The following is a 27,624-nucleotide window of genomic DNA, read 5'->3' on the forward strand; positions in this document are numbered from 1 at the left end:
AGTTCTCCTAAGAGTGACACTCCACGTGAACTTTACAGTTCTCCTAAGAGTGACACTCCACGTGAACTTTACAGTTCTTCTAAGAGTGACACTCCACGTGAACTTTACAGTTCTCCTAAGAGTGACACTCCACGTGAACTTTACAGTTCTCCTAAGAGTGACAACATCGAGCGTGCTGCTCTTGGCAGAGAATCATTTTAGTCCGTGCTCCATCTGTCCCTTCAACCGCACCACCTTCACGTCCCTGGTCCAATAAGCTTCATTCACCAGACATCTTACAACAGCGGAAAAAATTCCATCGTCAAGAAAGAGAGCAGGGAAAAAACTAGCTAACTTAGCAGAAAAAAAAGGGAATTAAAAATGGAAGAACTTAAACACATCCATTTGAGATCGCTTGCATCTCGGAAAATCAATACAAATGCTTCCAAAGAAAACGACTGCCATTAAAGTGAACCGGACTGAAGAGTGGTGTGTAACGCTTGTGTGGGTGCCAACAAGAGAGCAATGCATGCTGGGAATCTTTTTTTTTTTTGGTAAATCAATAAAGTTTGATTTGGATTCTGAGCTAAACCAATAGTACCAATGCAGACAAAGTGTTGGAAAAAATCAATAGATCATTGGAAGAGTGAGGAAGAGTGAGGAAGATGAGGAAGATGAGGAAGAGTGAGGAAGATGAGGAAGAGTGAGGAAGATGAGGAAGATGAGGAAGAGTGAGGAAGATGAGGAAGATGAGGAAGAGGCAGTCATGATGCCATACTGGGAACTATAAGCCATGTGTGTATGATTGTGGCTGTCTGTCGGCTAGCGTATACTTTCATCTTTAACTGCAAAGAGATTCCTGCAACCTTCAGACAATGGATTAAGCAAGACTTACATAAGTAACTAGGCAACACGAAACAACAGCAACAAACATCTGGTTTGTGGAAGATGAAAAAGGGATGCCAACTTCCTGTTTACGTGTGCTGATGAATTTAATTGGCTTGCTGCTTTCGTGCTCAACGGCTCTGCCATGCTGTTATTGTTCATTAAATCTACTGCCAGCGCTCAGTTCAGCACTCCACCCTGTCCATTGGACCAGCCAGGTCACATGATACAGTGTTCAGACCAACCGTTAAAGACATGCAAATTGCTCACCTCGTCATCCTTGTACCAGGACAGTGATTCGGCAGTCAGCACAAACCAGTACTCTTTGGCTCCGCCTTTCATTATGCCAATGTTGTTGATTGTCAGCCATCCCTTCCTGATTACCTGAGAAAAGAGAACACAGTGTTTATATCATTAGTAACACACACAAACACGCACATGCACAGATGCACACAAACATATACACATAGACACACACACATTAACAGTGTAGACACTTCATTAGACCACTGGCCTTTCACGACTGGAACTTCCATTTACGGAAATTGGACACACGTCCCCAGAGTGCAGCAGACAATCAGGTGAGCGAGTTTTTTTTGTGGATCAGTTTCAGTATGAGTTCACATTAAAATGGGGAAACCATGCTACCATAACCATAGTCACTTCGAACCAAGCATGGGTATCGCTGCTCCACTAGCCATTACCAGGATTTGCAAAGCTACCAATCTCACAGAGATTTCTCACGCAATGGTGTTGAGAATGATGAGATCGGGAGAGAAGCATTCAGCGAGAACTATTGGACGTAAGCAACTTGTTGACGAAAGGGCTCAGAGGAAGATGTCAAGAATCGTTCTGACAAACAGACGATACGCAGCCGAGCGAACTGCAGCCAAACTCCAGCGAACACGTCTGAACACACGGGTGAGTTGTTTATATTGTTGCTATTGTGGTGTTCCCGTGTTGAACGGAATGAATCAAGATTTCTGTTGCACAATGTGGATGGGAGGGTCAATATTTGACACAAGCAGCACCGATGGATGAGGCCTTCCGGTCCAATGTCCACAGATCAGACTCATGGAGGTGAAGAGATGGTGGGGGGACACACCTGGGTCCTGATACCTGCGGAGGGACTTTGGAGGGGGGGGGGGGGGGGTTACCTAAGTAATCTGCATTAAGTTCATCAAGGACACTTTCAGTTGGACAGTCCACCATTCCACAAGGGTCCTACAGTCATTCAGTGGTTCCAGGAACATGACAGTGAGTTTTCTATGCTTCCTTGGCCAGATCTCAATCCTACACCGCGTATCTGGGATCGGCTAGAGTGGGCTGGTCACAGCATGTCAGTACCCCTTCATCTAGTTTGCGGCTACTGCAAGGAACTGTTCTGTCTGCGTGGGCCAAGACTGATGCAGAATGGATTCAGCACCTGGAATCTGTGCCATGATGAACTGCTGCAAATCTGAATGCCAAAGGAGGCCCAACGCATGGTTGACTCTAAAGATCACTGGAGATGTGTGAAATGATGACCCACTGATGCCTCAAGTGGATTAAGAGGAACATTACATCATCTCTCTTTCTCTCTCTCTCTCTCTCTCTCTCTCTCTCTCTCTCTCTCTCTCTCTCTCTCTCTCTCTCTCTCTCTCTCCATCTCTCTCTGTGTCTCATTGTCTCTCTCTTTCACTCCGTCTCCTAATCATGTAGTTGAAGTGTTAATTAGCTGGTCATCAGGTAATCAGGTAGAGAACACACAGCCCAACAGCTACAAGTGTTTCTTGAACTCCCTTGAAAGCGTAAGACCCTTGATGAGAACAGCAGGTGAATAAGCACTGTAGTTCATCCAGTGGAAGCACCCAGCCTCTCTAATGAATCTGTCTGACTTTGCTGGCTGCTTTGAGAGGCCCCAGGAGCAAACTATGGGGCCTACTAATGTATCTGTGTGGGAGACAAGTTTTTCTCCTCTTCCTGGTCTCAGGCAGAGCAGGTCGTCTGGTTTCCATCTGCGAATCGTGCTACTGTGTGCGGCTCGCTGGAGTTGTACACTGAGAATGAATGCAAGGCAGTCGTAACGGCCACACAGTCGAGCACAGCACGGGCACGGGTGCCACGATCGACAACGGCTGTGCGAACAAACACAGACGTGGGCCTGTTCGTGTTTATCGACCTTCTGACCTCCGCAACACATGATATTCAGTGAATTGTTCACATTGGCTAGCACATGGAACCATCAATGACTATGTTAAATTCATGTGGCAGTAAAATGTGTCTGTCAGAGTAAACAAGTATTGTGGTCTCTTGTTTTAGACTGCTGTGAACACAGAGATTACGTAACCCAGGCAAGGGCGCACAAACAGATGAACAAGAGGCATGTTTTTGTCAGTGTGTCTGTCCCTCTGTTTTTGTCAGTGAAGTGGCAGTGTGTGTAACAGAGATTCTGCTTGAGCTGAGCACACACACACACACGCACACACGCACACACACACTATTTCTCTCTTATATGCTCTCACAACATCTCACACATAAGAACTCACACACACACACACTCTACTCACCATGATCTCATCCTACAAAAGAGGTGCCAATGGGGAAGGAAAAGGAGGAAGAATATTACTCAACATTACAGGGCACAATGACAAAGCCATAAAATCTCACCAAAGCTTTGAATGTGTAGTGAGAGGCGTTCTTACCCACACTACCAGAGACAAATATCACACACGCAGGAGATCTAAGCGCTATTGACTCTCATGTTTCCCTAGCAACAACAATCACGACTACAGTTACTTATCCTAAGTGATACAGTTGCTGCTCGCCATTAGAGTAAAACCCCCAAAATGCCTCAATGTTTCTTTAATATCTACTGAACAGATCCCCACTCTGTTAACTTGAACACCTGTTTGATATCATGGCTCCTGTGAGTCACTGCAATATATATATATATATGTGTGTGTGTGTGTGTGTGTGTGTGTGTGTGTGTGTGTGTGTGTGTCTTAGCGTAGGATCCTATAATACAATAACATACAATAAAAGACAAAGAGGGTACGTTTCCCTAAAAGAGGGTACCATGCATCAGCTAACATCCTTAACAATGACAGCAATGGCATGCTAACAAAAAGGGGCCATTAAACACTGATCCGGGATCAGTTTTCTCCATAGAGGTCTTATGACAACTAATATGAGCATGACCACAAACCTGCCCCTGGACCAGTTGATTAGAACAAGTAGAACCAGCACGGCGCAACATACGGATGGAAAAAAAAGAGAAGACAATGTGCTGGAGGTCTTGACAGAGATCAGAGACCGAGGTGGCCAAGCCGCAGTCCTGGACCACCTGTGTCCAGCAAAGTGTGTCCCCCACTGCTGGACCAGTAGTTAGCAGTGAAGTCACCAAACTGTGCTGGAGTCTTCCAGGATCACGGCGGGGCCACCTCAAGTTCACTCACACACTTAAGAAGCCATATTTTGACTGGCATGCATTAGGAGTTATAGCAATATTGAGAGTGCTGACATTGATGGAGACAGCAGAGAAAAACGTTAGTATGTATACATGCTCACACTGAGACAATACACAGGTCATAAAAAAGTGGTTGTGTGTAATTACACCCCAGTCCTGAGGGTGGCACTGTAATAGGGAGAAAAGAAATTACCTGGTTGCCAGCTGCTTTCTTCTTGCTCATCTGACTGCTTCTCTGCTGGGCACTGTAGGGAATAAAAACTTGATTTTAGTTGAGTAAGCACAGAATGTGGCTAAATGAACACTTATTTTGTGAAGAGCCTCATGGACCTGGCGTATAAATCATTCACACACTTGTGTTTAGCATGCTCAGTATTCTCCACAAGTGGGCGCTATAAGTATGGCAGGCACTGGTAGTTAAGAGTGGAGTTTCACATCAGTGACACTGTATGCCCTTGTTAATTTTGTTGTGAAGTAAATTAATAACTAGGATAAAACAAGAAAACTCACTTGGCAAATCCAATGAAGTCCTCATGGTTGGTATTCATGTAGGCCAGCTCGATATCAATGAGTAGCAGCACCTTATGACCACACACAGGGAAATAATTTATTCTTTATATATAACTTTTGTAATTATACAAATTCAGCACTTTATTCACCTAATTTCATGATGAATAAAATTAGGTAACTGAAATTACATTTTTTAAGTGAACCGGTGAAAATTGGTAAAAAAACAGGTAAGTGAACCTGCTGAATTACCAAGAGTAGATGAACTAGGTGACCTTGATGAATTAGGTGTGCTAGGTGAGTGTGAACCCAGTGTAGGAGTGTGTCCTTGTTCAACTAAATGAACTTAAATGAATCTTGTTAAATGAACTATATAAAGAAGGTGAATTATGTAAAGTAGGTGAACTAGGTGAATTATGTAAATTAGGTGAACTATGTAAAGTAGGTGAACTGAATGAACTATGTAAAGAAGGTGAACTATGTAAAGAAGGTGAACTATGTAGACTAGGCATTCTGGCATAGTGGACAGTTAGGTCACTGGAGTTCTGGGTAAGTAATCAAGACTGAAGCCCTTGTAACCCGCTGCTAAATGTTACCCCAGCACTCTTTACTTAAAGCCGTAGACACCACATGAGGAGTTACGGTAGGAGCTGCTCCTTCCTCCATACTGACCACACGCTTACGGCTGCATGTGAGGAGATCACGCATCCAGAAGGATTCATCACTCTGTATCTCACCTGCTCCTTGGTGCGACTCTCTCGGTCACGGATGTGCTGTGTCACAATTCTTTCCATCTCTTCTCGCAACATGGGGTACTGGGCTAGCTGCAGTCACACACACACACACACACACACACACACAAAACAATGCAGGACAGAGTGCAAAAACACGAATATGCGTGTGCATGTGCACACACACACACAGTAACACCAAGCACACTGACTGTGCACAGCAGAAAAAAACCAAGACTTGTGTTTTAGCAGTAAAATGATATTTGTGTAAAGTTTAACAGTAAAGAGGGGAAGAAAATGGTGCCTTGTCTCCCACAAGAGACAAAAGCGTAAAACCATTTTTACAAACATTAGACACAACATACAATCACAAACAACACATGTGACATCATGAACACAAACCAGGTGAACGCATCATTGTGTTCAGTAACAGCCTCTTATAGACTTTAATCATGTGTATTGAGGATAATAAGATTTGACGTCTTTCTGTAATTTGGACAGCTACATGAGAGGGAGATCTTTAGGGTCGAATCCACATCTCTTATCTCAGCAGTTCTTGCCACAGCTGTGCTGAACTCAAAGCATAATCCATATGCAAAAGGTCTGAACAAACCCTGTCAAACTGAATACTTAAAAAAACTCTGTATAGAACAATTGAACCATGTGGGCACAGAAGTAATATACATCTTACATACTTTCATTATTATCTCCTTCATGTAGCACATCATAAAAAATATATTTACGATGGTAAGAGACCTGGATTTGTTAAATCCAGAATAGCTTTAAGCCCTTAGACCTGGATTAACATATATAAACGCATCGTTATAGACAACTGTTACAAACCTTTTGCATTTGGGGCTAAGCAGCCTACAAGTTAACTCAGTTGTGAGTGTGAGGTTCTGAGACCTGTCTATACAAACCAGTGTCATTCAGATCCTCACAACCCTTGAAGCTGTCTGAATAAATGATGCACCATTGCATATAACCTAAGCCTCATTTCCTCAAACTCAGGAAAATGCAGGACGGCACAAAATATCAGAAACCAATTTTGTCAGTCTCTTCTTCTTCGGTCAAGAACATGCATGAGACTGTGGCCATCTCGCATTCACGACCAAACAGTGAAGGAGGAAAAGCAAGAAGGAACTGCTTGGTAGTGAAGGGGGCAGGGCCATGGGGGAGAGTCCGGGGGGCGGGGCCCAGGGGGGCGGGGCTGCAGGCATAACAGGGCACAAACACATGCACTGAACCAAAGGTAAAGTGATCAGATCAAAAAAGAAGGAGAGGAAGAGAGGGAGGAGAGGTTGTAAAAAGGACAAGAGGAGACCAAAGTGACCTCACGTGGCTTTGCACCACAGCCACATCCTCTCATGACCTCGCGGAAAATTCTGGTTTGACATCGTGGCCGCTTGGGCCTCGTAAATGTCTCCGAGGGGCACCGGAGGAAATATACAGAGTATAACCTACACATCAAAAGGTCGCAGAGTCACGTGTGCTGCACTGGAATTATAACCCACTGTACCAAGTCTCAGAAACATCCTTCTGTTTGTCCTCTCGTTGCCATGAGATGTGATACATCTCTGTCTACGTTCACAGGAAGGCACATGGCTCCGGGCAAGCACCAGGTCAAATGTGTTAAAGGGTCACAAATGATGATGGCCTGTCTGTAAGCCAAGGAGACCAGGACCTTTCAGCTTTCAGGGTTGTTCTAATAGGACTGAACGAAGAGGAACATCTCATGGAAGCTATGAAGATGGAAAGCGCTAAACAAACAACAACAAAAATGTCTCAGAGAAAAGACACAAGGACACGAGACCAGGATGAAGGTAACAAAGAGGACAGGACTCATCTAGAGAGCATGCATATCAAACCGGCAACATACAACGACAAACTGGTACTTGTCTACTTGACCATTATTTTGTAAAATAAATAAACTGCTAATTATTCCATATGGTGTGTTAAAGAATTCAAATGAAGTAATCTGGGATGAGATTACCTATTGTGTAAATGGTAAGGATAGACCGATTGTTGCGGGTCACAGTGCGTAAATTCTTCGACAAACATAAAATCCACAGGAAGTATTCGTATTCCAGATCAGTGTGCAGCCAAGAGAACTGTGAGCAAATCTTTTCATCTGGCCTCATATACACAGGCTGCCATGTTGTAAATGAGTCAACTAGGACAGGAGACTACTTACTTCCTTTGGGACGGAGTACACCGTCTTTCACAATTCGCACTAAAGTAGAGAGACAAGTCTAGTCCAAGGACACACTTCAGGGCACAACACAGACGCATGCATAACGGCTTTAATAACACTAGCAGACAAGAGAGGGAGAGAACTGATACCTACAGATATCAACTGCTCAAAAACCAGGAGTTCAAACCAGACATAATAGACAATGAGAAGAGACAAACTATCTGCCAGACTAACTTTGGGTTGTTGGGAAAGGGGTCCTGCACAGAAATTTTCTTTCTTCCAACTTTTTTTTTTTTTGCCTTTTTTTTTGTTCTAAGCCCAGCCATCGGTCTATCCATACACTCAGGACTGAAGCAGACGGACGAGGTTTTTTCTTTTTGCGTTACCTTTTCGCTACATTTTCGAATGGTGGAGGTCAGTTCACTCACTACCATATCTATACACTTCAGGGTGGGGGACTTCAGTTTAAGGATCTGCTTTTTCACTATGGCCTCGAAGGCCAGATCAGGCGTAAAGAGGCCCGTCCTGTAGAGGAAGTTGGGTGGCACAGGATATGGAGAGAAAGGAAGAGACAGGCAGGGAGAACGAGGGGACGAAAGGGAGAGAGAAGGAGAGGGAGAAAGAGGGAATGAGAGGAAGAGGGAGGGCATGAAAGGCAGGGAACGCAGGATGAGATGCGAGAGGGGAGAATGGTAAAAGACAAGAAAAAAAATTGGAAGTGGTGAAAAAAGGGGCAGAGAAACAACAAAGCCATGGGGAGAGAAGAGAGAATGGGAGAGATGTAGAGAGAGTGTGAAAGAGAAAAAGAGAGAAAGAGAAAAGAGAAAGTGAAAAGGAGAGTGAAAGACAGAGAGAGAGAGAGAGGGAGAAAGAGAGGTACCTTGAAAGAGATGAGGAATGAGAACACATTATGAAAGAGAAGAAAGAGAGAACAGGTTTGGGATGGAAGGACAGACAGCACAGAAAGAAAAGACAAGTGAGACATTTGCTTTCTCCTTAAGCCATTCAACACAGAGCTGAAGCCAAGACCTCCGTCCCAGAGAGAGAGAGAGAATTAGACATAGTGAGTAGATAGATAGATAGAGAGAGAGAGAGAGAGAGAGAGAGAGAGAGAGAGAGAGAGAGAGGCCCTCAGCCAGCCCTGTACACCAGCCAACAGCTCAAGGCCATGAGCCCCCAGACTGCAGCGTCGCACAAGCGGGGCAGTTGGCACGCGTGGTGCATTCCACTCTCAATGACCTCCAGCTCTCCACTGGCCACCATAACCAGAACCAGGTTTATGACTTCCCCGCTGGGCGGGCGGGAAGAGGGCCGTCTGTGGTCCCAGCGGCCGCTGGAGCTCCAGCGTCAGCCCCCGTTAATCTGCCTCCTCCTTCTGCCGGTTCTGTGGGTGTAGATGTACCACTGGAGGAGAGATGGGGAGGTTGTTCTCTCCTTCACGTTCGAGAACATTTCACAAAAATGTTGAAAGAAATTTGTATAAACCCAAAAGAGGAGGAGCCGTGAGGTGGTGGAATCGGAGCGTTCCCATACTGCCCCACTGCACACTGCAGTCTTTCGAGCTGGTGTCTGGACACAGAGGTTTTAATGCCAGGTATATATTCCATGATTTAAACCTTGTGGTTAAAAGCTCAAACCACACACTGCTAAATGCTGTTTGAAATGAAATATAACAAAAAAAACCCATAAACCCCAGTACGTCACTCTGAGTAGTGATGGACTGGCAGATTTGGCATTATTTTTTTTATAAAGGATGGTTATCCAGGAAAATGGGAAGAGATGCTCTCTCTCTGGTCCTATAGACCTAGCAGTGGAACCCCAGCGTCCAGACAGCTCTACCCATCACAGCGAGCTACACTGACCATGCTGGGACCATTCCCCCCACATCTCCCTTTGTCAGAAGCTGCGGTTCACGCAGGCAAACACAACAGCACACACGCCCATTTCCTCCAGTCCACCACCAGGGGGCGACAGGGAGAGCAGAGGTGCTGGCAGGTGGGTGACAGCGGGGTTTGAGGAGTGGTAGAGACACACCATCACCCACCACCAGGGGGGGCATTACCTTCTTTGTACACTGCCTAACCGTACTGACTAGCTCAGAAATGACCATGTCCACGCATTTCTGGCAGGGGACTTTAATCTTCGTGATCTGTCTTTTCACAATGGTCTCAAAGGCCATGTCCGGCGTGAAGAGCCCAGTCCTGCCCGCCGAAGAAGGGACAGGCAGGCCCACAGGACAGAGCGAAATAAAGAAGGAGAGAAAAATGAAGGGAAGGAGAGAGGTTGGGCAGAGAGAGGAGAGTTAGTTGAAGAAGAACTCTGATTCCACCCAGCCGATTTTATAAAGACAGAAAGTAAAAAACAAATCAAAAAGCGAAAGTGAAGACACTCGGCGGTGCAGGAAATATCCAATGTTAACACCTTCAATCAAAACATGTTATGGAAACTAACGGTTATATAAAAAAAACATTAGCACTTCAGTGTTGTAAATAACGAGACTTTCACTTGGGTTGGTGAGGTAATAGACACAATCGTAAAAAAATCAGGACCTTCACTAAAAACATAGAGGATTCTCAAAATGCCAAATGATGAATGATTTGACTAATTATTGTCACTGTCTATGTAGTACGATGTTTTATCTTATCTCTGAACTGTCCAGTGACGCTCCAACAAGCACAGACAATTTGTGTAACATTTACAGAATTTGTCAGATACTCTTTGGTGTATAGTATATTGGCATGTGTGCTAACTGGAACTGAACACATGGCCTTAGAGTTGCTAACAGCTCACTCAACCCATTCTGTTATCATGCGATCAGAAAGTAGTTTACAATCAGCTTTTCATCATGACACTAATCAATGACATATATAAGACAACTGTTAGAGCAGATTACACTACGCAGGCAGAAACTAAACACAGGCAGGCACAGGTGTGAATGAGACCAGCTACTTTAAAATATCATCACAAGCTTCTCTTCCTGTGTCTCTGTTAGATATGCCCTCAGCTGAGAGTTTAGTGTAATTGAGGGCTTCACTGTGTCTCCATTAGAGAGGCCCTTAGCTAAGAGTTCAATGTCATTGTGGGCTTTATTGTGTCTATGTTAGAGATGCTCTTAGCTGAGAGTTAAATGTAATTGTGGGCTTCACTGTGTCTCTGTAATAGATGCTCTTAGCTAAGAGTTAAATGTAATTGTGGGCTTTACTGTGTCTCTGTTATTGATGCTCTTAGCTAAGAGTTAAATGTAATTGTGGGCTTTACTGTGTCTCTGTTATTGATGCTCTTAGCTAAGAGTTAAATGTAATTGTGGGCTTTACTGTGTCTGCCATTGGAATTAGATGCATTTTGTGTTTTAATGAAGATTGTCCTTGATGGACACTGAACGTAAAGAGAGGGGTAACAAGGGTGGTGTTGGTGCAGTGATGGAGGTTGTGATGATGGGGCAATATGGGTGGGGTGATGGGGTGATAGGGATGGGGCTGTATGGTCGTGGTGATAGAGGTGGAGGTGGTAATGATGGGTTGCTAGTCGTGTTAAGGTATAGTGGTGGTAATAGGGTGGAGCTGGTGGCAGTGGTGGGGTGGTGGGTGTAATAGAGAGAGGTTGAGAGGTGTGGGTGATGGAGTAAGAGGTGTAGGTGATGGGTAAGAGGTGTGGGTGATGGGGTAGGAGGTGTGGATGATGGGGTAAGAGGTGTGGGTGATGGGGTAAGAGGTATAGGTGATGGGGTAAGAGGTGTGGGTGTTGGGGTAAGAGGTGTGGGTGATGAGGTAAGAGGTGTGGGTGATGGGGTAAGAGGTGTGGGTGATGGGTAAGAGGTGTAGGTGATGGGGTAAGAGGTGTGGGTGATGGGGTAAGAGGTGTAGGTGATGGGGTAAGAGGTGTGGGTGTTGGGGTAAGAGGTGTGGGTGATGAGGTAAGAGGTGTGGGTGATGGGGTAAGAGGTGTGGGTGATGGGTAAGAGGTGTAGGTGATGGGGTAAGAGGTGTGGGTGATGGGGTAAGAGGTGTGGGTGATGGGTAAGAGGTGTGGTTGATGGATAAGAAGTGTGGGTGATGAGGTAAGAGGTGTGGGTGATGGGGTAAGAGGTGTGGGTGATGGAGTAAGAGGTGTGGGTGATGAGGTAAGAGGTGTGGGTGATGGGGTAAGAGGTGTGGGTGATGGGGTAAGAGGTGTAGGTGATGGGGTAAGAGGTGTGGGTGATGAGGTAAGAGGTGTGGGTGATGGGTAAGAGGTGTGGTTAATGGGGTAAAAGGTGTGGGTGATGGGGTAAGAGGTGTGGGTGATGGGGCAAGAGGTGTGGGTGATGGGGTAAGAGGTGTGAGTGATGGGGAAAGAGGTGTGGGTGATGAGGTAAGAGGTGTGGGTGATGGGTAAGAGGTGTGGTTGATGGGGTAAGAGGTGTAGGTAATGGGTAAGAGGTGTGGTTGATGAGTAAGAGGTGTGGGTGATGGGTAAGAGGTGTGGGTGATGGGTAAGAGGTGTGGGTGATGAGGTAAGAGGTGTGGGTGATGGGGCAAGAGGTGTGGGTGATGAGGTAAGAGGTGTGGGTGATGAGTAAGAGGTGTGGGTGATGGGGTAAGAGGTGTGGGTGATGAGGTAAGAGGTGTGGGTGATGGGGTAAGAGGTGTAGGTAATGGGTAAGAGGTGTGGGTGATGGGGTAAGAGGTGTGGGTGATGAGGTAAGAGGTGTGGGTGATGAGGTAAGAGGTGTGGGTGATGGGGTAAGAGGTGTAGGTGATGGGTAAGAGGTGTGGGTGATGGGGTAAGAGGTGTGGGTGATGGGTAAGAGGTGTGGGTGATGGGGTAAGAGGTGTGGTTGATGAGGTAAGAGGTGTGGGTGATGGGGTAAGAGGTGTGGGTGATGGGGTAAGAAGTGTAGGTGATGGGGTAAGAGGTGTGGGTGATGGGGTAAGAGGTGTGGGTGATGGGGTAAGAGGTGTGGGTGATGGAATAGCAGTAATAAGGTCGTGATGGAGCAGACATGCCTGATGCCATGAATGTTCTTGATAGCGTAGCTGATTTCCTTGCGTAACTCCTTTTCATCAAACTCCATCTACAGAGAGAAAGAATGGGGAGAGAGAGAGAGAGAGAGAGAGAGAGTTAAGCACAGAATCCCTTACTAATGGATTGAAAGCAGCACATCAGTCAAATCATTGTATTTTCTCTTGTCATGAACATGATTACACAGTCTAAGACCAACTGATCTCAGATCAGCATGTATTACGCCACTCTTATTTTATTTTCATGAATGAGTGGAGACTCTCTCTCCCTGTTACACAAATAACCAGTAACTAAGAGGGTGGTCATCTTTTAGTAATGTCACTTTCACCTCTGTTACAAGCCGACGTGGACTGGAAAGGCGGTCTGACTCATGCCACTCACAGTAAGTGGCTTGTGAGTTTTCGCCTCACTATTAGCACAGCGGCCTGTGGATCCCGTGAGCTGCAGAGAGCATCTCCAAGCAGCTGGCTAGTGTCTACTCTCATACAACACTTCCTGTTAGACCTCCCTAGACAGAGTGCTTTATGTGTGTGTGTGTGTGTGTGTGTGTGTGTGTGTGTGTGTGTGTGTGTGTGTGTGTGTGCTGAGTGTATGTAAGTTCATTGTGCGTGTGTGTGTGTGTGTGTGTGTGTGCACTTGGATCTCTCCCAACAACCCCCACCACCCCCCCCCCCCAACAAGCAGGAAAGCGAATGTTTTACTCATAAAGCCTGCAGCCATCCTCGGGGGAGGCGCGAGTTTAAAGCGTGACTCACTCTGAGGTTTGGGAGTGATAGCAGGAAGACCAGTGTTGCTCACACACAGACACACACACACACACACACACACACACACACACACACACACACACAGAAGCATCATAGCAGAGCTGAGGTCAAGCCATCTTAAGCTTTGTGCAAATTGGTCCAAAGCCTTGACATTGTGGCTGTAGACAGGCAGGCAGATTCAGTGAGTTTGTGGTGTTTATCGCTACTGTATTGTTATGGACTGCAGGGCTGGAAGGGACCTCTGCCCTTTGGATTCAGAAGAAGAAACAGGAAATCAAAGACTGCAAGAATATGTTCGATCCAGGAGCTGTGTGTGTGTGCGTGTGTGTGTGTGTGTGTGTGTGTGTGTGTGTGTGTCTATGAGACGGAGGGAAAAATGAGACAGACCCCCATTGTAGCCCCCCGCTACAGTCACTGCGTAGCTGATAAGGCACACCTCTCTTCACACACCTTGACCAGCTCAAAGGGGAAGCGCTCGTGGAAGATGCGGTTGATCCTGGCTCCTCCTGAGAGCTCGTAGGTCTCGATCTGGTCTCCCGAGCCCTCGATGCGTTTCTCAAAGTCCACGGAGAACTGCTGGACCATCCTGGGCACACAGGGCGCAGATCGGTGACAAAGACACAGAGGCCTGGACATCCTGTGACTCACTGTGTGTCATTTCGCTAAGTGTGTCTTTGGGTAGCACGTGAAAGGGTTTTGTGTGTGTGTGTGTGTGTGTGTGTGTGTGTGTGTGAGAGGAGAGAAGAGAAAAGAGAATAAAGAGAAACAAGGGTCAAAGACACATCTCGTCATCATGTTGAGGGTGCAACTCATCAAGAGTCAGGCAGCGGAACCAAAGCCGTCTGCTCATTTGTGTCCTTCTTCCTGCTGATGTTGGTATAAGAATTTGGCTCGGCCAACATGAGTGTTCTTCAAGTTCATCTCTTCATGACAATGGTTTTCCCATATTGGCTTTCATCTCAACAGCATAGCGTATCTGTATATAAAATGGTCTGTCTCGAATTTCCTGTCGAGTTCCAACACTGCTATGTTTTGGTAAGATTAGCTAGCTTGCTAATGCCATTTGCCAATGTATAATACTAACAAGGAATAAATAACAAAAAAAATCTACTCACACAGATTTTCCTCATCTACATGGACAGAAGTTCTGAGAAGTACTGAGTGTCAGTTGTGCGATTATACTGGTGCTGACAATTTCTAACAAAATGTCAGGTAAAAATATTAATATATAATTGTAATAAAAATGTGTTAGCTACTTCAGTTGATTCAGTGAGATGCTCTTCTGATGATATGGAAACAAACTTCAAACTAAATTCTCTTCAGTTTTCTAATTTACAATCCATGATTGGGTGACCGTGTTATTGAGCCAACAACAAAGATGTGTGAAGCATAAAATATAAGACCACATAGTTTATAACAAAATCAAACTAAGACTTATTAATGCCTTAAATCTTTAAAAATTTTATTTCAGACCAATTAAGCCTTTTAAAGGGCCCGGGCACACCTTGTATTTGTGTGTGTGTGTGTGTGTGTGTGTGTGTGTGTGTGTGTGTGTGTGTGTGTGTTTGTGTGTGTGTGTGTGTATTCACTGCAGCAGGGCCTTGGTCTTGCGTGTGTGTGTGTGTGTGTGTGTGTGTGTGTGTGTGTGTGTGTGTGTGTTGTGTATATTCACTGCAGCAGGGCCTTGGTCTTGCGTGACGGGTCGTCTGGGCGGAAGTTCTTATACTCCTCCACCTCCTTCTCGATGGACAGCAGCTGACCCTGAAGCTTGCTACGCAGAGCTGGCAGTGTGTCTCGGATGTGATTGGTCAGTTGCTGCAGCAAACACCAGAGGAACTTTTAGCTAAAATACACACTGTACTAACGTGGAAGAAACTGCCTTGTCTCTCCAGAGCGTTACAGTAGCAGCATCCACTGAACGGAGTAAACACGTCACGCCAGATGATGTGCTATTCCAGGCTTAGCATTACTAATGATGTACAGTCAGGGCTTGTTCAGTATATCACAGTGAAAGTGAAAGAAGGCGATAACACTTTATAAATCAACGGCGCTTTAAAATGGTTCGCATTTTTCTACCTCTTATACATTCAAACCAGCAATTTGGCTGTATTGAAAACTGCATATCACCATGCTAACTAGCATGCTGTCATATTAAACACCATGTAACAATACTACACCAGACTTCTACCAGCTTAGGCTATTTATCCTGTTGATACAGTGTCTAAAATGTGCCAAAGCTATTTACCCAAGCAGTAACTCTACATACTCATTCGCTACCATGTAGTATGTAGTACACATAGTATGTGGTTTTCAGAGGTGTATAATCCAGGTTCAGAAAGTAAAAGTCCTCACCATGATTTTGCACAGGCTTCCTGGATTGTGTTGATTCCATTAATTTTACCTGGATTGCACTAATTAGAAAATCTAACAAGCTTGAGCAAACTCCTGGTGAGGACTTTTACTTTCTGACCTGGATTATACACCTCTGGTGGTTTTGGAGCAGCCAAAAAGCAAGATAATAAAGGTGCATAGCTGGGCTGATGTATTGGATGTGTTGGGGGTTTACCAAAGCGCTGTTCTAGTGCGGACAGCCTCTTCTCACCTGGTTCAGCACCTTCTGCAGGTAAGGTGTTCCCATGCGGTCTGCCAGATGCCTGTATGAGGGATGAGACAGGAAGAACTTCCTCTCTGCTGCCATAGCAGCAGTGATGTCCTTCCTGCCATCGATGTCCTTCTGACTGCGGTTGACCACGCCGATGTAGCCTTGGTTAGCACAGACACACACTCAGCATCACACAGCTTCTCACACACACAGCATTACTGCAATGTGGGCAGGAAAGAAAGGAAAAGAAAGAAAGGAAAAGACAAAGAAAGAAAGAAAGAGGGAAGGCAAGTGTAGGAGGTCACACACACACACACACACACACACACACACACACACACTCTCTCTCGCTCTCTTTCTCTCTCTCTCACACACACATACCACTCACACACACACGCATTTCCTCTCCCCTTGATCCTCTCTTTAGCATTTATGCTTTGCCATGAGACATTTTATCTTAAAAGCCAAGGGTTGGATAAAATATGCTTGTGGTTTCACATGACCAGCCCCCTAACACTGTGAAGGTAAAGACATTGCACGATGGAAAACGCTTCAGTTCAGACCAGCCCAATCTAGGCCCATGCAGAGAAATGGAAAGTCAGCATATTGCATTCAAGGGCTTCCCATAAATATGTTTTATTGCTAGGCAAAGAAACTAACAGAGGCTTTTTCCAGATGTGTTGCTGAAATCAAGACATTGGTTTTTTTACTTACCCTTGGGTCTCACTCACTCACTCTCTCTCTCTCTCTCTCTCTCTCTCTCTCTCTCTCTCTCTCTCTCTCTCTCTCTCTGTTTCTCTGTATATATATTTCTCTGTCTCCCTTCCATTCTCTCTCCCACCCTCTTACTTTATCCCCCTTTCCTTTTTCTCTCTGTCTCGAATTGTGCCACTTGGTGGGAGTGTAGATCTTATAACCTTTTGTCCACTAGAGGGAGCCAAACACATAAACAGTGGAACATGGAACATGGAACATGGAATGTATATCAAATCATAACTGACATACATAATGTAATGTAAATGTAATGTAAATGTAAATGTAAATGTAATGTAAATGTAATGTAATGTAAATGTAAATGTAAATGTAAATGTAAATGTAATGTAAATGTAATGTAATGTAATGTCTGCTCTTCTCACCTCTGCGCAGAGGGAGCAGCTTGTTCTCCAGAATGTCTCGAGCATCTGTGCCTTCATCCATTAAATCTAGCTTAGTAATCACACCAATGGTGCGTAGACCTGTTCAAACACACACACACACACACACACACACACACACACACACACACACACACACACACACACAGAAAGAAATACATTTACACTATTAAGTATAAAATCTCCAAAACTACAAAAATAAGGCCAACGAATAAATAGTTATATAAATAAATAGAGTGCAATGACAGCATTCCCTTCCAACCAGAGCATCCTCTATCAGACGGCGGTACCCACCCTGAGGGTCAACCTCCTTGGCCACTTTGAGGGCGTCGGAGTTGGCGAGGTCGGAGTTGGCAGGTGACACTGCGAGCAGCAGGCAGTTCTCCTTGGTCACAAACTGCATGAGCATGTCCTTGATCTGGTGCTCGATGTCCGCCGGCTGGTCGCCCACCGGCACCTTGGTCATCCCGGGAAGGTCCACCAGAGTCAGGTTCAGGACTGAGGGACAGGTGAGAGAGAGAGAGAAAGAGAGAGAGAGAGAGAGAGAGAGAGACGGCGTGGAGATGCTTTTGTTTGTGAGGTGAAAGACAGGTGCAGGACATGTCTGGTCTAAGTGAACTGACGGCTTTAACGTTTCCACCCATGTGTGAGGTATCCACTTTTAACCATTCATGTAAGGAACTGGCAAGAACATACACATGTGAATATCACACACGCAGACACACACCCTGCATTTGGGATAGATCTACCTGGCCTCAATCACAACCATGACTACTTTTAATCCATTATGTGATTGTCATTTTATATATAAACAGGAGTCTAGTTAATCAATCTATTTCACATGACCATATAAGGTAAAGTCTGTCTAGTCAGGTTCACAATGCAGCAAATTTCTACAGAGAGCGGCAGGTGCATGAGTATGACACATTATCCAGAATGAATGTAAGATGAACACCAGTTTACTACGACAACGGTCCAGCAGAGGGCAGTGGTGAGTCAGTCTTTAGAAGATAGACGAGTAGACTGACCATTAGGTGAGTAGACGCGCAAGTTAATGGGCACGGGAGAGATGCCTTTGTTTTGGCCGGTGGCACGGTCCGTCTCGGCCTCGATCTCTTGACGCACCTCGTCGAAGTCCGTGAACTTCTTCCCTTTGCAGTGCAAGAACTCGGCATATTCTAGTGTAACGTTGAAGAAAGTGACAGACTTTAGGAGCGACGTGAATATGCCTGCGATATCCAGAATTACTAGCAACAAATTGTGTCCCTAGTGTCCCACATGAAGATGAACCTAGTTTCTGTACACGTCCACGAGATGGCAGTATTGATACAATAATGCTGCAACCGTTTGAAAACAAGAAAATTTTATTCTTATGCATCGAAATCTTTAAAACATCTGTAAAATCGTTAAATGCTATTGCAAAACGTAACAACACTGTCAACGTGTTTCCCTTTCAAACACCTTCAAACTGCATACATAACAAGAACATAGAACATAACAAGTCAGCTTAGATATGTTACAATTTAAATCTGTTCCCAGTGATCATTTTCAAATGCTTTACATTTTCAAATGTAAAAATTTCATCAGTAATCATTTCAACCTTTCCCTTCATACTATATTCTGTACTGTATTCAGTTTCCAACAAGTAGGAATTGATCCCACACCAGCACTGATCTCAGACCAGCACTGATCTCACACCAGCACTGATCTCACACCAGCATCGATCCCATACCAGCACTGATCCCACACCAGCACAGATACAACATCAGCACTGATCTCAGACCAGCACTGATCCCATACCAGCACTGATACCGCACCAGCAAAATCTCCAGGGAGTGCCAAGAGGCCCTGTAGTACACTGCTGTCATGACAGCAAGCTCACCTGTGGGGCAGTTGATGAGTTGCAGGACCAGGGGGCGGCGAGTGACGATTCCAGACCCACGGGGAAGGAAATCCCTGTGACACAGAGAGAAGTCAGACACCAGAGGATGTGCCAGATGAAGCACCTCACAAATCAAATCAATTCAAAGCTTGAATTGAAGCAGCCAATCAGAATCCTTGTTCTGTATTTGGCTGGCCTGATTAGAGAAGGGGACCTGTACCAGGTGTATCGCTTGGAGGTGCTTCTGGGTAATCCTGGGGTTAACAACACTCCGAATGAGTGTGAAGGGCCACACTACCAGCAGCAGCTGAACAAAGTGCATTATGGGATCTAAAAGGACCTCCATGCTTGTAAAGTGATCAAAAACGATTTGAGGAAAATCTGTGCAATTGGCAGCTGGATCTGTCACCTTACAGACACACACAAGACTGTCACAGGGACTTACACACCTTCTTATTTGGCCAGAGTCCCTGCCAAGTAGCAGTGCTCCCAAATGTTTTGGCAGGGTATTGGTGGAAGCTGTTTTGTCCTGCTGCGTTTCGCTGATCAATCTACAAAGGTCAGGTTAAAGTGTGTGTGTGTGTGTGTGTGTGTGTGTGTGTGTGTGTGTGTGTGTGTGTGTGTGTGCGCGCGCCTCATAATCAGCCCACATACACCTGAGCCTATGTGGACTAGGTTTGGGGTTTGTGGGTTTGTGGGTTTGTGGGTTTTGGAGTTCGGGGTTTGTAGATTGTGGGTTTGGGGTTTGTGGATTTGTGGGTTTAGCATTCGGAGTTTGAAGATTGTGGGTTTGGGGTTTGTGGGTTTGGCATTCGGGGTTTGAAGATTGTGGGTTTGGGGTTTGAGGTTTGTGGGTTTTGAGATTGTGGATTTGTGGGTTTGGGGTTTAAAGATTGTGGGTTTGGGGTTTGTGGGTTTGGAGATTATGGGTTTGTGGGTTTGGGGTTTGGGGTTTGGAGATTGTGGGTTTGGGGTTTGAAGATTGTGGGTTTGGGGTTTGGAGATTGTGGGTTTGGGGTTTGTGGGTTTGGGGTTTGGAGACTATGGGTTTGTGGGTTTGAAGATTGTGGGTTTGGGGTTTGGAGATTGTGGGTTTGGGGTTGGGGGTTTGTGGGTTTGGTGTTGGGGGTACCTTCCTCTCTACTGCTCCTGGCTCTCTGCTGCAACTCCCACATCTCTCCAGGAACTGATCTAGATGACAGATCTGAGCTGTCATCTGCTCAACCTCCAGGCCCAAGTTGCAATATCTGGAGGCCGATTTGACCCACTGGATTTCACATCAGCACTTGATTGCAATGACAGACCTTTTTTTTTAGACTTTTTTGATTCCTCCTTTGCCTTTAATTAACTACAAACACAACGCCTAATGTACATAACTCAGACCACCAGATGCAAGGCTAGAGAAGCCAGTCCCACTCCCATTTGATCAAAATCAAATGATTCTCCCCAGAGCTGTCTGGACCTCAACAATAATGATCACACACACTTACAACCTACCACAGTGAAGTACAACATCAAAGATGTAAGCATCTCTAGAGAAGTGACTTCCTGGCAGTTTGGCCTTCTTTCAACTAAATGCAATGCATCTTTTTACAGAAGCTTTTGTGTGGGTGGACAGTAATGAGGATAATGATTGACAATTTGAAAGGAGAATCGCTACCCACCATTTTTTTGACTATGATGAAAGGTTTGAGGATTTGAAACGGAGAGTGTGGCCAGGGGCCCAGAAGCACTGCACAGCCTCCGCAGGCCCTTTGGAAAGTGCTGAGCTGAATCATTCCCTGTCAAAACACATCTACTCTTACAGCAGCCTGTCATAACTGATACAATGCCAGACATGTGACCTCCGTGACCTGTCCATGGGTGAGGTGTGAGCCTTTACACTCCAAACACACCCATGAGGTGTGAGCCTTTACACTCCAAACACAAACACACACACACACACACACACACTATAACTCTCCCTCTGTGATTGACACTTTACTTGAGCCAGATGGCTGTAACTGCAGGTTCCCGTGACAACCCATCCTCCGGATACAGCACCATATGGAGGGCCCATCTGGGTGGTGGCCAGAGCCAGTTCAGGTAGCCGCGGTGACTCTGTGACGGCTCATGGCCAACAGACTAGAAGGAGTGTTGGAGTGTTTGGGATACGCGAGCATGCAGCAGCCAAACGTGTCCACCAGTCAACAGAATCACCAAAAATAAACACCAAACTAGGGCAGGTAGGGGTGGTCGCAATATTAACACCTGTTTCTGTCCTGTTCAGTGTTTAGAGTTGAAAAATTTATTCATAAACATCACAGACATGATCTGCAGACAAACATAAAATCAGTTTCAGAAATATCACATGAATCCAGACTACAACCCAGAATACAATAATATACAAGCAGAGTTTCAGTGTATTAATTATTATTGCAATAAATTATTAACAACAGCACAATCATCTCACTTTTTTAACTGGATGAATCATGGACTGGATGAATATTCCCTTCTTCTCTCTTCTTCCCTCCCCTCCCTCTCTCTCCTTCTCTTTCCCCCTCTCTCTGTATCTCTCTCCCTCTCGCTATTTCCCTCTCTCTCCCTCTCTTATTCCCTCTATCTCTCTATCTGTTAACTTTGCCCCTGTATCTCTCTCCCTCCCCATCATTCCCACTTTTCTGCTATCATCAAATTGTCATGCGGTGGTAAACCAGCCAACACTGAGGCTAAACAACACGCCATACGGCACACGCCAACACGCCACACACCAACACGCCACACACCAACACGCCACACAGCACACACCAACACGCCACACAGCACACACCAACACGCCACACACCAACACGCCACACACCAACACGCCACACAGCACACACCAACACGCCACACAGCACACACCAACACGCCACACACCAACACGCCACACAGCACACACCAACACGCCACACGGCACACGCCAACACGCCACACACCAACACGCCACACAGCACACACCAACACGCCACACAGCACACACCAACACGCCACACGGCACACGCCAACACGCCACACACCAACACGCCACACACCACACACCAACACGCCACACGCCACACACCAACACGCCACACGGCACACGCCAACACGCCACACACCAACACGCCACACACCACACACCAACACGCCACACACCAACACGGCACACGCCAACACGCCACACCGCACACGCCAACACGCCACACCAACACGCCACACAGCACACGCCAACACGCCACACCAACACGCCAACACGCCACACAGCACACACCAACACGCCACACACCAACACGCCACACAGCACACGCCAACACGCCACACCAACACGCCAACACGCCACACAGCACACACCAACACGCCACACACCAACACGCCACACAGCACACACCAACACGCCACACAGCACACACCAACACGCCACACGGCACACGCCAACACGGCACACCGCACACGCCAACACGCCACACCAACACGCCACACAGTACACGCCAACACGCCACACCAACACGCCAACACGCCACACAGCACACATCAACACGCCACACGCCAACACGCCACACCAACATGCCGGTGAAAGGGACGAGATTTACGGGAGGAGCCACACACGTACATAAACAAACAAGGTGAACAAACAGGGAGGGAACGGAGAGATGGAGCCACAGAGACCGAACGACTGAACGAAGGAGAGGAATTAGCAGAGAGAGGAAATGACACAGAAACACAGAATGAAGATAAAATCAAAGGACAAGGAAGAAGCAAGATGGAGGAGCAGCAGCAAGACAGTGAGGAGGCTGGGAACCATCATGTATCACTCCTCCCTAGTGAGGAGGCTGGGAACCATCATGCATCACTCCTCCCTAGTGAGGAGGCTGGGAAGTATCACGCCTCTCTAGTGAGGAGGCTGGGAACTATCACACCTCCCCAGCCAAAGTGCAGACGCTAAAGCTTCCTGATTTCAGACAGATGGACAGCTGACAACAGTGTGGAAGCTCCTGCCATTCTGAAAAACCATCAGCTCTCCAGTCGGGAGTTTTGTTTCAGGCGCTTCTCAAAGGCACTCGCAAAGCCTGAGGGAGTATCATTGATAAAATGATCAAACATGTGAAGATCAGTACAGATGTGGCCAAAACTAGAACCAAAACTCTACACTGGAGGAACACAGAGGAAACCATGTCCTCTGGTATTAAACCATGTCCTTTAGTATAAAACCATGTCCTCTGGTATTAAACCATGTCCTTTAGTATAAAACCATGTCCTCTGGTATTAAACCATGTCCTTTAGTATAAAACCATGTCCTCTGGTATTAAACCATGTCCTTTAGTATAAAACCATGTCCTCTGGTATTAAACCATGTCCTTTAGTATAAAACCATGTCCTCTGGTATTAAACCATGTCCTTTAGTATAAAACCATGTCCTCTGGTATTAAACCATGTCCTTTAGTATAAAACCATGTCCTCTAGTATTAAATCATGTGTTCTAGTTTTAAACCATGTCCTCTGGTATTAAACCATGTCCTTTAGTATAAAACCATGTCCTCTAGTATTAAATCATGTGTTCTAGTTTTAAACCATGCCCTCTGGTGGTATTAAACCATGCCGTCTAGAATTAGACCATGTCCTTTAGTATAAAACCATGTCCTCTGGTATTAAACCATGCCCTCTAGTATTAGACCATGTCCTTTAGTATAAAACCATGTCCTCTGCTATTAAACCATGTCCTTTACTATAAAACCATGTCCTCTGGTATTAAACCATGTCATTTAGTATTAAACCATGCCCTCTAGTATTAGACCATGTCCTTTACTATAAAACCATGTCCTCTGGTATTAAACCATGTCATTTAGTATTAAACCATGCCCTCTGGTATTAAACCATGTCCTTTACTATAAAACCATGTCCTCTGGTATTAAACCATGTCATTTAGTAACATGCCCTCTAGTATTAGACCATGTCCCAACCATTACAATCAGCCCACATACTAAAATATTAAAAATGCCCACAGCCCACATATTAAAAATGTAAACACTAAAATGCTGCCATGGTTTGGTGTCATGTTTGGGTGTCATGGTTGGGTATCATGGTTTGGTGTCATGGTTGGGTGTCATGGTTGGGTGTCATGGTTGGGTGTCATGGTTTGGTGTCATGGTTTGGTGTCATGGTTTGGTGTCATGGTTTTGTGTCATTGGTGGGGTGTCATGGTTTGGTGTCATGGTTGGGTGTCATGGTTGGGTGTCATGGTTTGGTGTCATGGTTTGGTGTCATGGTTGGGTGTCATGGTTTGGTGTCATGGTTTGGTGTCATGGTTTGGTGTCATGGTTTGGTGTCATGGTTGGGTGTCATGGTTTGGTGTCATGGTTTGGTGTCATGGTTGGGTTTCATAGTTGGGTTTTATGGTTTGGTGTCATGGTTGGGTTTTATGGTTTGGTGTCATGGTTTGGTGTCATGGTTGGGTTTCATAGTTGGGTTTTATGGTTTGGTGTCATGGTTGGGTTTTATGGTTGGGTTTTATGGTTTGGTGTCATGGTTGGTTTTTATGGTTTGGTGTCATGGTTGGGTTTTATGGTTGGGTTTTATGGTTGGGTGTCATGGTTGGGTTTTATGGTTGGGTGCATGGGCGTGGTAGTGGCGGGAAAAGTGGACCTGACTACCCAGGGCCTGAGTAGGGAGAGGGGCCCATTTTGCTTATGTGCCTCGTTTACTGGCATTTATAGGGGCCCACTGACATTGAGAGTGTACAGGGCCCAGAATTTACTGCAACAATCCTGGTTGGGTGTCATGGTTGGATGTCATGGTTGTCATTAATGGTCTGAGTCATTAATGGGAGGCAGTTAGACATGGTCTCACACATTTTGTGAGTGTGTGCATGTGTTCACCAGCATGCACCAAATTATATCTTCAAATGAGAAATGAGGTCAGTGAAACCTGTACAAAATACACACACACAAAAAGCAAATAGACCCATACACACATCACATCAACCATGATGGGGTAAGCTCTCATATTTCTGCATTCATCGGGCATGCCAGGATCACAAATACTGAAGCTGAAAATGTCTCCCTACCCCCACTCACGTTAGAGAACTTTAGGATGATGAGATGAGCTATGATGGGCTTGGTGTTGAGAAACTAACCCACAGATTAAATTACCTTTACCAACCAATCAGATGGCTGGTATGTAAACTGATTAAAGCTTGTACGACTGTGAGAGCAAATCAGCATGCTCGTTGTTGAACAGCCCCGACTAGCAGATTAGAAGAAATCCTGTTGAGCAGGGTGAGAGAGGCACATGGCACTCCTCTCTCTCTCTGTTGCATTTTCTCCCTCACACACACACACACACACACACACACACACACACACACACACACACACACACACACACACATATATATATATATATATATATATATCTGTTTTTACATTTTTTTACTCTTTAAAATGAGTAAATGTACATGGTCCTAGTAAAATCATTACTTTACGTAACTAAAATGGTGGCAGTCTAATCTTTGAATCTGAATGAACTAATTCTGAATTTGAAATTCAATTAAGAAATTAATTGAATGAATTGAACTCACTCAGAATTTTTAAATGATTTATCTCCTGCCTGGGTAAAGCCTGTGTCAGCCACAATACAGCAAATTGTGATTAGCTCAAGAGTTTCAGAGTATATGGGAACATTAGATGACTCATTTCGCTATTGAATTTCATATACAGCTTGTTTCTCAGCTCATGTTTTAAGTTGTCTAATTGATTACTGTACAAGGTATCTTCACACTTGTTTTAGCAAACCTGCAAGCTTGCTCCGCCCCTCCACACTCCAGTGACCTTGCAGTGACGTGACCCAGAATAACAGTTCTGTGGTATTGGTGTCGGCTCCTTGAGAACTGTCCTTGGTGCTGAGATTAGGCATAGCAAACTGAATGGCATTGTAAATAAAGCACATATTACTGTGAACTGCGCAGATACTTGTGGGACACCATTTGGTACATGGTCGGAGGGGGGCCTTACCTTGGACTTAGTGTTAGAGTGTCAAAATGGCCATGAAAACGTGCAAAGAATTTAACAATGGTTATGTGCAGAGTTAAATATTTGTTTTATGTGCAGAGGTAAGTATTTGCTAACCATATGCGATGCACGTTTATGTGTGGGGTGCGCTGACACGTCTGCCTGTTTACCGTCTATCGCCACGTTCGTGTTACAGTGACAGGCAGGACAAGGCCAAGCATGACAGGCCACATGGTGTGGACATTTTAAACAGAGGATCCTCCATTCACATCATGGCAACTTCAGTCTCCACAATCTGCTGTAGAAGAGAGAGAAATGCCCACACAGTCCACCCACACAGTCAGCTCACACAGCCCACCCACACAGTCAGCTCACACAGTCAACCCACACAGCCCACCCACACAGTCAGCTCACACAGTCAGCCCACACGGTCCACCCACATAGTCAGCTCACACAGTCCACCCACACAGTCCACACACACAGCCCACCCACACAGTCCACCCACACAGTCACCTCACACGGTCCACCCACACGGTCCACCCACACTGTCCACCCACAGTTAACCCACACAGTCCACCCACACAGTCAGCCCACACGGTCCACCCACACAGTCAGCTCACACAGTCCACCCACACAGTCCACCCACACAGTCAACCCACACAGTCCACCTACACAGTCAACCCACACAGTCCACCCACACAGTCAACCCACACAGTCTACCCACACAGTCAGCTCACACAGTCCACCCACACAGTCAGCGCACACAGTCAGCCCACACAGTCCACCCACACAGTCAGCCCACACAGTCCACCCACACACTCAACCCACACAGTCCATCCACACAGTCAGCTCACACAGTCAACCTACACAGTCAGCTTATACAGTCCACCCACACTGTCCACCCACACAGTCCACCCACACGGTCCACCCACACAGTCCACCCACACAGTCCACCCACACAGTCCACCCACACAGTCAGCTCACACAGTCCACCCACACAGTTAGCTCACACAGTCCACCCACACAGTCAACCCACACAGTCCACCCACACAGTAAGCTCACACAGTCCACCTACACAGTCAGCCCACACAGTCCACCCACACAGTCAACCCACACAGTCCACCCACAAAGTCAACCCACACAGTCCACCCACACAGTCAGCGCAAACTGTCAACCCACACAGTCCACCCACACAGTCAGCATACAGTCAACCCACAGTCCACCCACACAGTCAGCTCACACAGTCCACCCACACAGTCAACCCACAGTCCACCCACACAGTCAGCGCACACAGTCAACCCACACAGTCCACCCACACAGTCAGCGCACACAGTCAACCCACACAGTCCACACACACAGTCAACCCACACAGTCAACCCACACAGTCAGCTCACACAGTCAACCCACACAGTCAGCTCACACAGTTAGCTCACACAGTCAACCCACACAGTAAGCTCACACAGTCCACCC

At 45.9% G+C, this 27,624-nt stretch overlaps 1 protein-coding gene across 8 annotated transcripts in view; it reads right to left on the reverse strand.

The window, feature by feature from the left end:
• dnm1a (dynamin 1a) overlaps window positions 1–27,624 on the reverse strand; it is a 52,939-nt gene that overhangs the window by 21,700 nt on the left and 3,615 nt on the right. For 4 of the 8 annotated variants that reach the window (XR_013132257.1, XM_077011409.1, XM_077011403.1 and 1 more), the window contains exons 2-15: window positions 19,151–19,224; window positions 18,297–18,446; window positions 17,563–17,766; window positions 17,251–17,349; window positions 16,115–16,275; window positions 15,185–15,327; window positions 13,963–14,098; window positions 12,730–12,797; window positions 9,807–9,945; window positions 5,557–5,643; window positions 4,823–4,893; window positions 4,506–4,557; window positions 3,414–3,425; window positions 1,135–1,248 (exon numbers count right to left, since the gene is read on the reverse strand). Coding sequence is in view for 7 of the 8 variants with exons in the window: in XM_077011409.1 (XP_076867524.1) it covers window positions 1,135–1,248; window positions 3,414–3,425; window positions 4,506–4,557; window positions 4,823–4,893; window positions 5,557–5,643; window positions 9,807–9,945; window positions 12,730–12,797; window positions 13,963–14,098; window positions 15,185–15,327; window positions 16,115–16,275; window positions 17,251–17,349; window positions 17,563–17,766; window positions 18,297–18,446; window positions 19,151–19,224 (1,510 nt within the window). In the remaining variant the exon portion in view is untranslated. Of the gene's footprint in view, window positions 1–1,134; window positions 1,249–3,413; window positions 3,426–4,505; window positions 4,558–4,822; window positions 4,894–5,556; window positions 5,644–8,130; window positions 8,270–9,806; window positions 9,946–12,729; window positions 12,798–13,962; window positions 14,099–15,184; window positions 15,328–16,114; window positions 16,276–17,250; window positions 17,350–17,562; window positions 17,767–18,296; window positions 18,447–19,150; window positions 19,225–27,624 lie in introns of all 8 variants that reach the window. The other 4 variants (XM_077011404.1, XM_077011406.1, XM_077011408.1 and 1 more) reach the window with 3 other exon arrangements.

Source organism: Brachyhypopomus gauderio, chromosome 7 (genome assembly GCF_052324685.1).
Source record: "Brachyhypopomus gauderio isolate BG-103 chromosome 7, BGAUD_0.2, whole genome shotgun sequence".
NCBI classification, from domain to species: Eukaryota; Metazoa; Chordata; class Actinopteri; order Gymnotiformes; family Hypopomidae; genus Brachyhypopomus; species Brachyhypopomus gauderio.